At 42.4% G+C, this 13,117-nt stretch overlaps 1 protein-coding gene across 4 annotated transcripts in view; it reads left to right on the top strand.

Moving 5' to 3' along the window:
- The window catches only part of IRF2 (interferon regulatory factor 2), a 43,122-nt gene that overhangs the window by 16,371 nt on the left and 13,634 nt on the right, over positions 1-13,117 (top strand). For 3 of the 4 annotated variants that reach the window (XM_065633938.1, XM_065633936.1, XM_065633937.1), the window contains 5 exons: positions 1,698-1,827; positions 2,776-2,883; positions 8,146-8,245; positions 8,857-9,033; positions 11,333-11,379. In XM_065633938.1, coding sequence (XP_065490010.1) covers positions 2,797-2,883; positions 8,146-8,245; positions 8,857-9,033; positions 11,333-11,379 — 411 coding nt within the window. In that variant the 5' untranslated portion in view covers positions 1,698-1,827; positions 2,776-2,796. The remainder of the gene's footprint in view (positions 1-1,697; positions 1,828-2,775; positions 2,884-8,145; positions 8,246-8,856; positions 9,034-11,332; positions 11,380-13,117) is intronic. The other variant, XM_065633939.1, reaches the window with a different exon arrangement.

The following is a 13,117-nucleotide window of genomic DNA, read 5'->3' as shown; positions in this document are numbered from 1 at the left end:
CTTGGTAGAGTTGACTTGGTATTTTCATCATAAGGATATTGTTGAATTGCAACTGCCAAAAAACCCACTACATTTTAGCACCATTGTGGTCAGTGCTGTCCCGAGGCAGAAAGATCTGGGGGTGTCTTCTGAAGACATCTGGCTTTGTTTTCTGCAGCACGTGCTCTTAGAGGAGCAGGAGATGTGTTTTGATGAGCAGAAGCATGCTGTGCTTGCTCCTCTGTGAAAGACATTCCTTCAGAAAATGCTCACCGTTCCCTCCAGCTGGACATCGTTGCAGGTTATTTTTAGCTGGGTTTGGTTTTACTTTCAGATAAACAGATCTTGGGAGCCACTCCTCCCTTCTCACAAGCCAAACCTCTTTTCTAACTAAGTTGGATTATTTTCTTTGGTGTGAGTGATGCTTGTGAAGATGTGTGCTGCCAGCTGCAAGTGCCAGTCCCAGAGGAGTCCCAGGGTGCTGAAAAGGAGATGAGGACTGCAGCATCTGTCGGGGAGCAGCTGCGGAAGCCCCTGGGGATGTGGAAGGGAAGAGGGAAGAGACAACTGGCTCCACCGTGCAGTTCTGGGCAAGACCGCCTTCCTTGTAGTAGTGATGTTGGCAGCTTTCTCATCTCCTGAAATGCATTGCTTTTGCACAAAGGCAGCTTCTGTTTCTCTCTGTTGCCTGTCCCAAGTGGGATTCGTTGCTGCTGCCTTCAAGATGACTTTTCTGCCTTCTGTCTAATTTGTTCATCCAGATGGGCTTGATATTTGTCTGAAGGGCTCATTACCCAGAAGACGAGTCTTACTGCTGAATGGGAGCACTCATATATTGAATGCTGAAGATGATGCACAGTGTTTCCTGGAATTGTCTCAAGCTGCATGCATACTTAAAAATATCTTACAAAGAAATGCATCTAAGATGATTGTTGCATCTACTTGTTTTTTCCTGGACAGCTGAATACAAATTTGCTTACTTATTTAGAAAATTGCCATTTGCATTTTTCAGCTTTGACCCAATGTGTAGTAGGGGAAGGTGGTACAGACCTCCCGTGCACAGTCTGCAATGTGGATGGGAATTGCCGGTGCCAAGCGGAGCGGGCTGCAGTGGCACAGCCGGCTGCTTGCCACCATCCTGGGGCCGAAAGGGCTGCACTCGTGTTGCGCTTGCCCAGAAAACAGCTTCCCTCTTGCACAGAGAGGGGATTTGCACAAGGGCCTGGCTGCTGTTGAGTCCTGGAGTTGGCTGTTCTTTCATATCTGATGTGAACCTGAAGGGGAGCTGAGCAGTTGCAACTGTTTTCTGAGCTATTTTAGAAATTCGTAGTCAGTGGACAAAGGCTGCAGCTGAACCGTGAGTGACCAGCTCCACACAGTAATAAATAAAATGCCAATATGTTTGCTAAGAGATTGGTGTGAGCATGGCTGCTGGTAAATTCTCTGAACACATCAAAGAGCCTTATTGTTGTACTCAGGTTTTAATTCCTTATTAGTTTCAGGAAATACATGTCCTCAGAGCAATGAGAGGAAACTTTGAACGTTTTTCTTCCTCTTATGCTGGGTGTGGGCTTGGTACTGCCTAATTGTTAGACTGTCTGATGCCTGTAGTCCCATAGGAAGCAAGAACAAACCCATTTACATTTGTGTCATTGTTGTGTGCTTTCAAATACATGGCCTACTCATTTTTTTCCTTTTTTTTTTTTTTTAATTTTAAGATCAAAGGTGACAAGAATAGCAGAGCAGAGAAGTTAAGAATGATGCAGAGAACACAGATGTGAAGAACAAAGGAGAGAGGAAGGAGCTGAGCCTGGTGCAGAGGGGGAAAGGAGAAGCAGCAGCCTAAATGCAAGTACTTGACCATGGCAATAATGGGTTGCAGGCTGCTTAACAGGAGTTTAATGTGGTGCTTTAATCTGCATCTAGTTCCGGCTGGCACTTTCAGAGCGATGCCTGAGATAGGTTAATGTTTTTAAAATTTTCTGCCTCAGGTTCAAGACTTTGGACTCTTATGTCAATAATTTACAGTTCTAAACAGGGAAGTGGCATCAGGTCACGTGTGTGTGTGAGAGAGAGAAAAAGAAGTCAGTTGGAGTCTTAACTGAATAATATAATGTGGTGTGGTGCAGCTGAGGAAGCTGTAAAGCACTCACTTCCTAGCTAAGCAGCGTCAAAATGTAAAATAGCAGCTAAAAAATCAGTGACTGCATTGATCAGAGAAAGCTGGAGGGAGGGCTTCAAATTACTCAGCCAGAACCAAAGTGATCTGATAAATCACTGTGATGTAAAATGTATTTTTCGTCATTTTAGTCAAGTTTATGGGACAGAAACAGCCATTTGAAAACAGTCTCCTTAGCAAGTGCATAATTTTAACTAGTACAGTGATGCCTCCTGCATGTGAATTTTTTGGTTAATCTTTTTTTTCTTTGCAAAAAAAAGTCTTCTGCAAATGCAGGTATGTGGGCCAAAAAAAGGAAAAAGGTCTCTTCAGGAGTGTAATTGTTTTTCTTTGCGGTCTCTGGTATCCTGCCTGTATCAGCAGACAGGCTTTTGCCAATGTGATGAGTCTTCTTCAGGTGAAAGTTTTCCTAATCCAGATGTACAGAAGAGTGTTTTATGCCATAGAGAAGGCTTTATCCTCTCAGTTGCTCTTAGGGCAGGCTCCTGCACAGATCCAAAGTCGCTTTTATATTTATAAGTGTTCAATGCTTGCAAAGTCTGTCCTGTGCAGCGATGGGGAAGCTGCCTGGAAGTTCTGCCTGGACAAAAAGTAACCTTGTCCCTTGTTCCTTGCAGCTCCTTCCCGGGTGGGTGAAAATGCCTGTTGAAAGGATGCGGATGCGCCCCTGGCTGGAAGAGCAAATCAACTCAAACACGATACCGGGGCTGAAATGGCTAAATAAGGTAAGGGAGGTGCACACACGTGCGTGTGTACGTGTGCTGAAGAGGGACTTTAAAGCAGTGCCTGCGGTTTGGATAGGTAAATCAGCTCATTCCTGGTTTTCAAATGGGTGACATGGGGAGGAAGGGCAAAGCTGAATGCTTCCTGCTGAACCTGTTCCTCCGGCCTCGCCTGCCAGATCTGAGGCGCCCTGCTTTGGCCTGGTGGCTTTGTGGCTCCTTTGAAAGCATTTTCCAACTCTTTGTTGTTGGAGTGAGTGTTTTTGGATACTCTGCTAGGTTGTTTTTTTTTTTTTTTTTAAAGCTGGGAACAGATTGCTTACCAAGTAGCATCAGAGGGATGTGAACAAAATGCTTTCCTGAGGTGGAAGACTATACTCTGTGTTAGACTCTGGGTTGAAGCAACGGTCTCCTGTTTCAGACTTATGTGACTTCTCTGATACTTTTCAACCTGGGAGAAAAAGGAGTAACTTTTCCCCTGACAGACCCAAACCTAATATTCCTGGTCCTAAACTCTGACTGAGACCAGTAGACATTTTGAGAGCACAAGCATGGCCTCTAACATGTCAGTGGCCAGTTTGATTTTTTTTTTTTTTTTTTAATTGGCTCAGTAAAACTGAGGAGTGTATTTGAGACTTTGAACAGTACTAAAACCTGGAAATATTGCATGCATTATATGGTATGCAGGAGAGTAATTCGCCACATTGAAAATCATGAAGCAGTTTTGGCTACAGCGGCTATTTTATTATAAAAATGGGCAGAAATGCACAAAATCAGGTGCAGAAACATAGGAGCTGCCACTCTGGTTAAGACATTAACCCATTTAGTCTGGTATCTTCCCTATAGTAGTAGTTGTGGTGCAGAAATGCACAAAATCAGGTGCAGAAACATAGGAGCTGCCACTCTGGTTAAGACATTAACCCATTTAGTCTGGTATCTTCCCTATAGTAGTAGTTGTGGTGCTCAGGTATTCATTTTTAGAGCTGAAGAATGGCAATTAAGATTACTACTTTTTGTTTCAGCTTTCAGAGCTAGAAATGCTCATGACTATAGAATTACCAGAGGCCCTTTAAATTTCAGCTACAAATTTTGTTATCAGGAACTTCCTGCATCAGTGACTCCCACATGCTGTGGCCGGGTAAATAAATATTGCTTTATCCATTCCCTGATTAGCTGCCCTGTGAATTTGAGTGGGTCCCTGTTCTTGCGTAGTGGGGTCACAGCTGAAGAGGAGGAAGAGACCAGTTTTTACTGTCGTCTTTGTAATTGAATCCCATGTTTGGGTCGCTACGGATTCTTCTCCTTGAGCATCTCTACTTCGGTGTCACGTCTCTCCTGCTGACAGTCCATCTCTGCTGCCCGGTGTTGAGCATTCCTGTCCAATCCTGAAATAACTTTTCTGCGCTTAGTAGGGCACAGTATTTCAGATTCAAGCATTTTACTCTTAAATATAATGTAATCTGTAGGTTTTGTTCACGTAAACTTCTTCGGTACATCCCAGCAACATACCTACCTCCTTGCTCTGTAGTGTGAAAATGCTGCCGGTGTGCTAAGGGCTTCATTCTTCCGAGTTCAGCCCACCAGCCCATAAAGGCAGTTTGCAAGGCATGTCACCTTGTTTAATGTTTGCAGCCCCCTGATCGTGTTGTTACAGCAGTTTTTGCCTTGTGCTTCTGGCATGAACTGTTTGCATGCAAGAGTCGGAAGGAGACTTTGTCCTTAGTTTGCATATTCTATATTGACTAAGACTTGCCTTACAAATAAAGTATTTTGAAATTGATTTTTATTTTTGGAAACAAAGCCCTGGCTCCTACCAGAAGGAGGATACCAGGCTAAGTGGCCTGCCTCAAGGTTTATTAAACTGTGACTACTCAATTTCTACCCTCTGATTTGGCATAATTCTGAGTTGCCTTTATTGTGCTCAACAGGCCTGTTGCACTTCTGAGCATTTCCGTTTAAAAATGTTTCAACATTCATTCCAACAATGAATCATTAAACCAAAAATATTTCTATTTTTACTGTAAATCCTGACCATAAACAAAACCATGCATGGAATCAATGATACAGTGCCATGTATATCATAGTCCATTCTGTACCCACAGGATCAACTCGGGAGGCTGTAGGATTTTGGGATTAGTATGTTTTAATCAGAGTTTGACAAAGGATAGTTCACGGTACAGAAAAGAATGTGGGTCAGATTAGCAAGAGAATGGCACTTGTCTGTGTGCACAGCTTTTAAGGAAATAAGATTTAAATACTAAGGAAACAAATGCCATTCTGGGTTTGTCATTGGCTGTCTGTTCTTGGGGATTTTTTCAGGTTGAGAAGGGAATTATACCTCTCTTGGTTAAAAACAACAAATCAGGTACAGCTGATTTACCTAATTCCTTCCCCTACTGTCAGGTGATCACATTATAGCTCCTGCTTTGTGTTCCTTTACAGAATAGACCCTTGCTCTATAGGGCTTAAAAAATAAACACTTGTGTACCTCCCTGGTAAAAATGTTATCCTGCTGAATGGCATGAGGGAGAAAAGAAATTTATTTTCCTTCCTAGAGAGACAAAACCGGGAGCTGTGATGGAAATTATATAGTTCAGTAGAGGGCAGAGGTGGTATGAGGAGGGGGTTAATGAGAGGTCAGTGTCCCTCGTGGATCTGGAAAAGGAGATTAGAGTGGAAACATTCAGAGTAGCTGTAACAGCAGTTGAGAGGCAACCTGTTGCTTTGATGGATGCTTGGAATATTACCCTCCAGACGGATGCCGCTATTTAAAAATTGTCCTGTGACTTTCTAGCTAGTATGTGATCTCATGCTCATTCACCTGCTTGGAGCATTTTGCAATGCTAGGATTGGAAGTGTTTAATACTATTTTCTTGCCTATTTCTAAGAATGAGACACCTTTTCCCTTCCGATGTCCCCACTGGAGTTTGGTAGCAATTCCTGTTACGTGGCAAAAGTTTTGTGGGTTGTGCTTTTGACTTTAGGTGGGGCTATTTTTTTAATAGAAACACAAGACTCCTACACAAATGTCCAGTGATGTGGTGCTGCACCAGAGAGCACATGGTTTTCCAAGTCTAAGAGGAAGCACTCATGAGCCTTTTCCTATTAAGGTCATTATTAGGAAGCATCGACTGAAGAAGGATATAGGTAAATGTTTGATAATGTTTGAAATAAAAAATTAGTATTTAAATAGAAAACATCTAGGTAAGCTAGAGCAGGACACACAAGCACATGGTATTGCTACAATGAGCAGCCTTGCGGGATTTGAGAGATTAGATCTTTGATAGTTGATGAGAAAATCTGTAGTTTCTATATAGGTATGTAAAATTATATATGTATTATAAAGTTTTAATACATGTGGATTCTATGATTTTGTTATTTATATTGTAATTTGCTGTAAGTCCATGTGCTTCCAGACATTTGGGGTTGGGAAGAACTTTCTGTAATGAGCAGAAACACTGTAATGAACACTTAGACTGCTGTTGAGAGTGTCCTTGCACCTTGCTTTGAAGCTGTATGACGATGACAGGATGCTATATCTGGAGTCGTTTGGTCAGCTAGTTCTTATAGAACATTTTGAATTATCATGTGGAATATGAAATCCATGGTATAACCTCTGTAGCGTTGTGTAGCATTGTTCAAACTTCTGCCCACCACGAAGCATGAGAAGACTTTTCAATCCAGCCAGTTCTTAAAGGTCCTGTTGATAGAAATTGTTTTCTATGGAAGTATGATTTTTTTTTCCCATGCTTATTATAGTATATGGGAGAATAAAGGCAAGGAAGTTTATTCTAGCTCTGAATCCAGTAGTGCTGTGAAGCACAGGATAGTGGGGTTGGGACTTTCCTTAGATCACCTCTACTCAGGGAAAGAGGACAGCATTTCTGTAGGATGATTTAACTATATAGAGGGGGAAGAGTAAGGAGTCAAAAGGCACATTAGAGAAGTGATGGGAATAGATTAAGAGGAAGAATGAGAGTGTGAGGGCTTGAAGGGGACTGAGGAACGTGTTAAATCTGTGCTTTGACCAAATTAAAGAAAAGGTGAAGCCAAGCAAGAAGAGAAGAATGCAATTCCAAACAAGTGAATGTAAATGAGAGAAACGATTGAAGAGTTGAAGGACGATACAAAACGCAGGCTCAAAAAAGAAAAGATCACATGGAAAGGAAGGGAAATAAACCTAACCTTGACATTAGTGAAATATTAACCACCAGACAGACAAGGAACAAAACTGGCTGTTGGAGGAAGGGGAAAGGGCAAGGGATTCATCTCACCCAACCACAGTTATCTGCAATGCAGTTTTTTAAATGAGAGCTGCTTGTCTGGAGTTCTTTGTAGTCAATGGAGAAAAAAAGGCTCTTTTAGGATGCACTTCAGTTAACGTAGCTCAGGTGGCCACCTCAGGAGAGGGTGCGTTTTGCCCTGGAAGTGCTTTTCTCTTCACAGACTACGAAATGGATCTAAACCTGTAGTGGCACTGTTTATAGTGCAAGATGGCTGTATGTGAAGCCAGATAAGATGTATTCCCCCCCAACAGGGGAAAAAAAACCAAGTGGCATGGAATAAACTACTTCACAGTTTCACCCCATAAAGCATGCCCTGGTTTAACTACATGTTATGTGTTAAAAAATAACTTTTAAAAAGCGCCTTCCTTTGGATTGCTTTAAATACGCTTCTCTTTGGCCTGAAGTTTTTAAACTAAAGTGTGTTCGACTGTCTTCAATCCCACCCTGTTACATGGATGTCCTGTGGTTTTTATCCCCACTGGAGAGATGTCTACAGTTGATACATTCATATGTCCTGTTTGCTTGGCATATAAGTTTCAGAGATCCCTTTCCTTTACCGTACTAGTTATTTTTCTGGTTGAATTCTAAATTCATTGAATTTACTCTGTTCCTGTGATTGTTTAGTTTCATATCTAATTTCTCTAATCGTAAAAATGTCTGTGCTGCCAAAACTGGCCTTTGTTTTAATGCTTAGAAATGTGTAGCACTGCATGTTTTATCCATGTGTCAGCTTGGGAAGCTGCCAGGCTTCTCGTCCGTGAAGGGGCATCTGAGTATTTCGTATGCTTAGGGCCGTATTCTGCTTTTGGCGATGCCCATGAATGGTTTCCTATTGAGTTCAGTGACAGCAGCATTGGTTTAGAAGAAAGCAAAACTCTTGCAGATGCTGGAACTGTGTTTTTAAATAAGTGACTTAATGTCATCAGAAGATTCTTCAAATCAATCAGTGTTGGCATTTCCTGTTTGTTTTCCCTTCCAGGAGAAGAAGATTTTTCAGATTCCCTGGATGCATGCTGCAAGACATGGGTGGGATGTTGAAAAAGATGCTCCCTTATTTAGAAACTGGGCAATTCATACAGGTATTGGAACTCTCTTTCTGCAGGACAGATTTTCACATTGTTTTCCCTTTTAAAGTTATGTTTTCCTTCTTTCTTGTCTTTGCTTTTACTAACACAGAGACTGAATTTAAGTTTCTAGATTTGTGGGAAGCTAAGTGCTTTTTTCAAGGTCTGTGATACTCTCCAGCTTCATTGAAGCGCCACAACTCATTTGCATTGAGGAACACAGTAAAACTTAATTGATTTAAATGTTAACAAGATTGGGTTCAAAATTGTCGGGAGTAGAGCATGCTCAGCACTTTGTAGACTTGGGCCCTTAGGCTTTTTATGCCTTTGTATGGATTTGAGCCAGACATAATAAAGGTAAGTGCTGTGCAAGCTTTTCCACATGGTTGTGGAGTCACAGCTGAGCTGCAATGCCCTGGGTCTTTCTTGAGCAGAAACTGCTCATCATGTGTTCTAGGACACATGGGAATGAGATCACAACACTCTGTCTTGCAACCTCAGCTATTGTTTGAATGCTTGTCATGGGAACCAAAGGCTGATAGCTTGAAGTTAGCCTACGCTGTTATTAATTCACCTTAAGTTTTCAGTTACACATCATATGTGCCTAACTTTCTTTTCTTGCTTAGGAAAATACCAGTCAGGAGTAGATAAACCAGATCCAAAGACATGGAAGGCAAACTTCCGTTGTGCTATGAACTCTCTGCCTGACATAGAAGAAGTGAAGGACAAAAGTATAAAGAAAGGAAACAATGCCTTCAGGGTGTATCGGATGCTGCCATTGTCTGAAAGACCTTCCAAAAAAGGTAGAGGGGAGAACTTGTCAATGTGAAAATGGTGTTGGGGGCATTGTTATTGAGGCCTGCAAAATGTGCCAGTTCTATTTCTCTTGATGTGAAGCTGGATGTTTCTATCCAGATGTTCCCCAGAACACAAGAACATCTATCTATGTGAAAAATGGGCTACATTCAGTGAAGACTACAAGCTGCTTGGAGAGAGGATCACCAAGATGAGATATCCCTAAGCTGGTGATCCATGTGAATTGTGTTAGATCTGTTAAAGCTGATGGAGTTGTGTTCAGATCCTCATCCCAGGTGCCTTGCTTGTTTAAGTTCTGAGTATGCAAGTAACTCCTGCCAAATGGCCAAAATTTGGTATAGGACAGTGATACAGCATAAATAGCTAAAGACTTGCGGAGTGATGAGCACCCGTGACTTGAATCAGGAAAAAATATTTCCCAAAGGAGGTGTTAATGAGAGTGCTGAGTTAAATACCGTGGAGGAGAGCATGTATACATTTATTTGTGGCACCACCTCTAAAAATCACAATCCCCTTGAGGTATGCTCGTGACCGAAGCCAGCATAAATCCATATCTGCTTATTCCCTACCTGTCACAAGAGAACTGGGTCTCCTTCAGTCAAAGATGATGATGAGGGATATTAGAGATCAGTGCATTTAATTCAGTAGGGCTCATTCAGAATACAGCAGCAGACACTTTACTATCGTTTTTCAAGCAAGAGTAGAAGTAAACTGGCACTCTATTGAGCTGAGTGGTAGCAGTATGCTCTCTGCTTAGAAGATCATGCTGTGAAACCACTTCATTAGTTACTAGCTACATTAGGCCGTCAAAACCCAGTCCCCACAGCATGATAGTGGTGAAATGGGAAGCTTTTTAAATCCCCAGATTTAGGGATTAGGTCTCCCACATGGCAGGAGAGGACATAACCACCAGGTCGGTCTCATGAGTATTTGGTTTCTTATGGAGCAGAAACATTGGCTTCTTTATGGCTTCATTACTGGTTTATGGAGTAGAACAATGGCATCCTTAGTCCTCTGGTATCCTCTGGTATCTAGGATTTTTGGATGAAAAGATAACCTGCAATCCGAATGCACAGTGTTCCTCTAAAATCCAATTTAGTTCACCTGTAGCTCAGTTTGCTATTTTCTTCAGTTGAGAAGTGAAAGGCACATCTTCAGTTTAAGGTCCGTGTGATTCAAAATTATGAACTCTGGCATTTTTGGGACAGAACCATACTGTGAAAAGGAGATCAATCTGCAAAAACTACGACTAGAGCTTTGAAACTGTTTCTGATCTCTTGTCTGTGGTGTATTTTGTACCTTCAGGTGTGTTTTCCTGAAACGTAACCTGTTCCATTGTGGTAGATTCCTCTTGTAGATGTAAGAACTAGAAAAGTTTGTAATGCAAGCTGGGATTCTGGACATGGCGGCTGTAGCAGGAGAGGATTCTGCAGCAAGTCCAGTTACTATAAAACCCTGACATATTTTGGGCCCTGTATATATTCTCACATGCCCTTTCTGTGTGGCACGTGGCTAAATTTATGTATGCGAGCAAAAGAATTTGGCTGCAAACAGTTCTAATGCTCAGTGCTGTCTTGCAGTAGAGATGGAAGAAATTCCTGGGACACATCTGTGCAAACAGTGGGGTAGAGCTGAGCTTGCACCGGCAAGTCTGAGCTTCTACATCATGGTCTCATCAGGTCAGAGCAGTGCAGCAACACTGGGGAATGCCAAGGCACATGAGATTTTGTGAGGATCATGTGCTGACTACGTAAACTGCTTTTGCATGAATTATAATACATATTCCGTCCCCCCCCAAGTTGTGACTATTTACAAAAATATTTATTGAAGTTTATTGTTATCTCACATGTTGAATCAACGAACATTCTCCCTTTTCCTGTAGCTACAGTAAAAGTGTAACAAATGTGATGAGACCTATTTTTTTTTTTTATTTGAGTATTTTCTCCCCCTTCCTTCTTTTTTTAATAAACTTTGTTGCTTAGTTTGTCACTCTTCCATATTTTTCACCTTGATTTTTTTTGACTGCAATTGTTTTCCTCAGTCCCATCACCATTCTTTTCTTGTTGCCCTTTAAAAATAAAACACAAAGTGAAAGTGTTCAAGGTGATTTTTTGACTGCCCATGCTTTAAGGGGGGTTTAAAATCGAGCAAAATGTGTTCTCCCTTTCCTAGGAGGTGTTGCCATTTTGAGGCGTGGTTTGGGTCTATTTCTTACTGAATATAGAAAGTGTGAAGGATAACTCATGGCACACAGGACTTTAAGAAATCTTCCTTCTGTTGTTACAGGAAAAAAAACGAAGTCTGAGAAGGATGACAAGTTCAAACAAATTAAGGTAAGAAGTGGCTGTTTAATAGTGCAAGAGCTTGTGAAAACAATCTGTTGCAATTTTTTTAATAGCCTCAATAATATGTTGCGGTGGGTATTTGCAAGTCTCTCACGCTTGTGGTTTGGTTAAGTAGTTACAGTTACATTGGATGTTTGGGGTTTTTTTTTTAAATATGAAGGCTGTTAGAGCCATGACTGACGTCATCAGTTGACACAGCCCTTGTGTTGCAACGCCTGGAGGTTGGAAAACTGGCAGCCTTGGCAATACATTTGCCATTTGTCTGTGTAAGTAGAAATACAGTAATTACGGAAGGAATGCTTCTGAACAATAGAGCTACCTTTTGGAACAATTAATTTCTGTGTGTAAGGCATTGGAAATACGTTTTCGTTTAGGCAAGGGGGGGAAGTTTTGTCAGAGCTACATTCTGCTTGTGTTTCGTAATTCAGCTGCCTGAAATTTCTGCCTATTCAGAGCATGGACCCAAACTGCTTTTCCCTACCAAGCATGATGTTCCCTGGCTTCCACACCTCTGCCGAGCACCTCTTTGAAGTGGTCAGTACTGCATACCTGCAGGGTTTGGTGCCCTGCTGCTTGCTTGTGGTGGGCTGTGCCACTCACTTCTGGGCACAGGTCCTGCACCCGCTCGCCAGGAGATGCTCTAGGCCAAGTGAACCCAGAGGCCTGGGAAAACTCCTCCATTGAGATCAGGTTTGGAAGGCAGATGCTCTCCCAGCAGTTGTGACTTGAGGAGTTACATGTCAATACTGTGATTTTTAAATTGTCTTAAAGGAACCACATTTTAACCATCCTATCTAGATCACACAGACACGTGTGCTCATTGTAACGTGGCTCTGATGGTAGCCTGTGTTCAGAGGGAGCCAGTAAACTTTTGTCAGAGCGGAGCAGCATGTGACACCTGCCAAAGCTGGCAGCAGCACATTGCCATTCCCCTCCTTCATAATCTTTCTTTTAGTCAGAATATTAAATGTCCGAACAGCTGTAGAGGCGCTTGAACAATCTCGTCCACTCCATTGAGATTAATCTCCCAAGCAGTCATTTCTGAGGGAGTCCCAGTGATGCCTGGGAGTAGGTGCTGGTGGAGTGATGCTCCCAGCTTTTGGGAGCACTTTCCTCCAGCTCAGTTGCCCTGAGCTGCACAAGCGTTAGGCAGTACGGGAGCAGTGAGCTGAGCTGGCGCTGCCTCCAGCACCTAACAGCTCCCTGTCACAACTACTACGAGCACATGCTCGCCAGCCACCAACTGTGGTATGGCCACTTAGTTCTTGCAGGCTTTGAGCTAGGGCCAGGTAGTATTCCTGTCTGTTTCCCCTGACAAATGTGTACACAAGTTGGCTTTCTGATATACCTGGATTTTTAAAAAGATGCTCCTTCCATGCTCAGCTAATGCTAGACTGACTATTGAATGTTGAAGGCAATGATAGCAAAGAAAGATGGTGGATGAATTAATGCAAATGTGCATTTTCGAACGTTGAAAGCTGCTTAAAATTGCTGTGCTCAGTGATGTGGATCCCTGAGATCCCAGTTGTGTGTTTTGCATTGAATGCCTTGCAGTTACCCTGAAAACGTCTCTGTAGTGGAAGTGAGTGGGAGGCTGCTCCATGATCTCCCTGTTGAATCCAGTGGGGTAACATCAGCAGAGGGAGAGCTGAGGAGCCAAGTACAGATCTGCAAAGGGACTTCAGCGGAGCAGTGTCTCATATTGAGCTCCCCCCTGTTGCCACTG

The sequence above is a fragment of the Caloenas nicobarica genome, chromosome 4 (assembly GCF_036013445.1).
Source record: "Caloenas nicobarica isolate bCalNic1 chromosome 4, bCalNic1.hap1, whole genome shotgun sequence".
In the NCBI taxonomy this organism is placed as follows: domain Eukaryota; kingdom Metazoa; phylum Chordata; class Aves; order Columbiformes; family Columbidae; genus Caloenas; species Caloenas nicobarica.
Note: the sequence above shows the minus strand (reverse complement) of the source record. Positions and strands in the feature narration are given on the sequence as shown.